Source organism: Engraulis encrasicolus, chromosome 24, assembly GCF_034702125.1.
Source record: "Engraulis encrasicolus isolate BLACKSEA-1 chromosome 24, IST_EnEncr_1.0, whole genome shotgun sequence".
Taxonomy (NCBI): Eukaryota; Metazoa; Chordata; class Actinopteri; order Clupeiformes; family Engraulidae; genus Engraulis; species Engraulis encrasicolus.
Genome location: NC_085880.1, coordinates 2,250,108 through 2,252,607, shown reverse-complemented (window position 1 = coordinate 2,252,607; position 2,500 = coordinate 2,250,108). Strand labels below are relative to the sequence as shown.

At 47.4% G+C, this 2,500-nt stretch overlaps 1 protein-coding gene across 2 annotated transcripts in view; it reads right to left on the bottom strand.

Annotated features, from left to right (window-relative positions):
- The window catches only part of macrod2 (mono-ADP ribosylhydrolase 2), a 746,875-nt gene that overhangs the window by 209,102 nt on the left and 535,273 nt on the right, over positions 1 to 2,500 (bottom strand). For both annotated transcript variants that reach the window (XM_063191009.1, XM_063191010.1), the window contains exon 6: positions 2,237 to 2,358. In XM_063191009.1, the coding sequence (XP_063047079.1) occupies positions 2,237 to 2,358 (122 nt within the window). The remainder of the gene's footprint in view (positions 1 to 2,236; positions 2,359 to 2,500) is intronic.

Genomic DNA, 2,500 nt, shown 5'->3' with positions numbered 1-2,500 from the left:
TTCCAGACTCACTGTTCCCTCTTTTCCTGAACAGTACTCCCCGCCAACACACACACACACACACACACACACACACACACACACACACACACACACACACACACACACACACACACACACACACACACACACACACACACACACACACACACACACACACAAATAGGCAATCTCTCTGGCCAGGGCCGTGGTGTATCCAAGCAGATTCATAACTCATGTGGACGAGATGGTGATATGGGGAATCGGGCGAGCGGGAGAGCAGTACCAGTAGCAGCTGGACCAGAGAGAGAGAGAGAGAGAGAGAGAGAGAGAGAGAGAGAGAGAGAGAGAGAGAGAGAAAGAAAGAAAGAGAGCGAGAGAGAGAAAGAAAGAGAGCGAGAGAGAGAGCGAGAGAGAGAAAGAAAAAAAAAGAGAGAGAGAGAGAGAGAGAGAGAGAGAGAGAGAGCAGCATCTTCAGACATTAGACTGGAGCTGCTGTCTCTGGCATGGTGTGCGTGTGTGTGTGTGTGTGCGCGCGCGCGCGCGCGCGTGCGCGCGCGTGTGTGCGTGTGTGCGTGTGTGTGTGTGTGTGTGTGTGTGTGTGTGTGTGTGTGTGTGTGTGTGTGTGTGTGTGTGTGTGTGTGTGTGTGTGTGTGTGTGTGTTGCTGTCTGGTCCAAAGCTCCTGGTCTCTGGCCAGCTTCATTAAGTCTCCCTGCACGGTAGGGGCTCCCCACACTGCACTGGCCGAGTCTATCCAAACTTGCTGCCAGCGTGTGTGTGTGTGTGTGTGTGTGTGTGTGTGTGTGTGTGTGTGTGTGTGTGTGTGTGTGTGTGTGTGTGTGTGTGTGTGTGTGTGTGTGTGTGTGTGTGTGTGTGTGTGTGTGTGTGTGTGTGTGTGTGTGTGTGTGTGTGTGTGTGTGTGTGTGTGTGCATGCTTGCGTGTGTGTGTGTGCTGGGTTGTGTGCATGCTTGCGTGTGCGCGTGCGTGCATGAATGTGTCATGGAATGGGACACACTGTGGTCATTTTTTGCAGAGTTACATCTCTTAGCAAATGAGAGCATTTCAATGACAGGTTTTGGCTGTGTGCGACGCCTCGATCAAGTTTCCTTCTCTTTTTTCCCTCCTTTTAAAAATGTTGATGCTTATTTGGCGGTTAAACTGGAGTCATTATGTTGCTGTCCCTGTCTGAAACCGAGAGGGGAAGTGACAGCTGTGTGCCTAACTATGATGCCGTCTGTCACTGGCTTCAGCATTTTCATACTAATCATCAAGTCCTCAGCTGCCAATATGTTTTAAGCAGGGAACGGTGTACATTTTTAGGGCCTGATTGTAGCAAAACAGTCTCACTTACAGGTTGCAGGTCCTGCACTTGGCCTACCGTACATACTTGGCATAGATGTGCTTTCCCTGGAGTTTGGGCATTGACCTCCATTAGAGAAGCTGGAAGAGCAGCAGTCAATAACCAAAACTTTGGATAAGCAATATTATTTATATGCGTCTCGTTTCTAAAAGCAGATATCTGCTGTTTACAGGAACAATGTGCTCATTTTTTTTACTCTGGAGATGGCAGACAGTTGTCAGCTTTCTGTGTCGGAGCAAAAGTTATCCATAACTCAAGAAATATTTAGTATTGTTTTCGTAAAAAATGAATAAAACATTCAGTTTGCCCCAACCATGCTTAGACGCTATGAACATCTGCCTGTACACCATTTTAAAAAAATGAGATGAAAAAGGTTCCATTTATTTTAATGTGGAGACTGACTGGTTCTTTGTAGAGAAACGTTTTGTTTTTTTCAGTTCAAAATTGTTTGAGAAGCAGGTGGAATCCAGGCTGGGGAAAAGTGACACACTGACAGGAAAAAAGACAAACTGAATGTGAGTTTGTGTGTGTGTGTGTGTGTGTGTGTGTGTGTGTGTGTGTGTGTGTGTATGTGTGTGTGTGTGTGTGTGTGTGTGTGTGTGTGTGTGTGTGTGTGTGTGTGTGTGTGTGTGTGTGTGTGTGTGTGTGTGAATGAGAGAGAGAGAGAGAGGGAAGGAGAGAGAGAGAGAGAGAGAGAGAGAGAGAGAGAGAGAGAGAGAGAGAGAGAGAGAGAGAGAGAGAGAGAGAGTGTGTGTGTTTGTGTGAGTGAGTGAGAGTGTGTGTGTGTGTGTGAGAGAGAGACACAAACAGACAGACAGGGAAAAACTATATCAAACTATAAAACTATGAAACCAGGAAATAAAACCTTCACTCCACTCCACTCCACTCCACTCACCACAGAGCGCAGGCCGTTGTCCTTGACCAGCTGCAGAGAGTTCTTGTAGCAGGCCTCCAGGTCCTCCCTCTGGGACGAGCCCACCAGTCCTCTGGCTATGGGACCCACCGTGTGGATCACATCTGTCACACAGAGAACAAAGCACACGGAGGAGAAATTATTACACGTTTTAGGAAGTGCACCATTTATACTGCCGTCGCACGTATAAAAGTACAGACTTTTTGCTATGGGGACTAGCGCCAAAAAACACTGTTAGGAATAGAT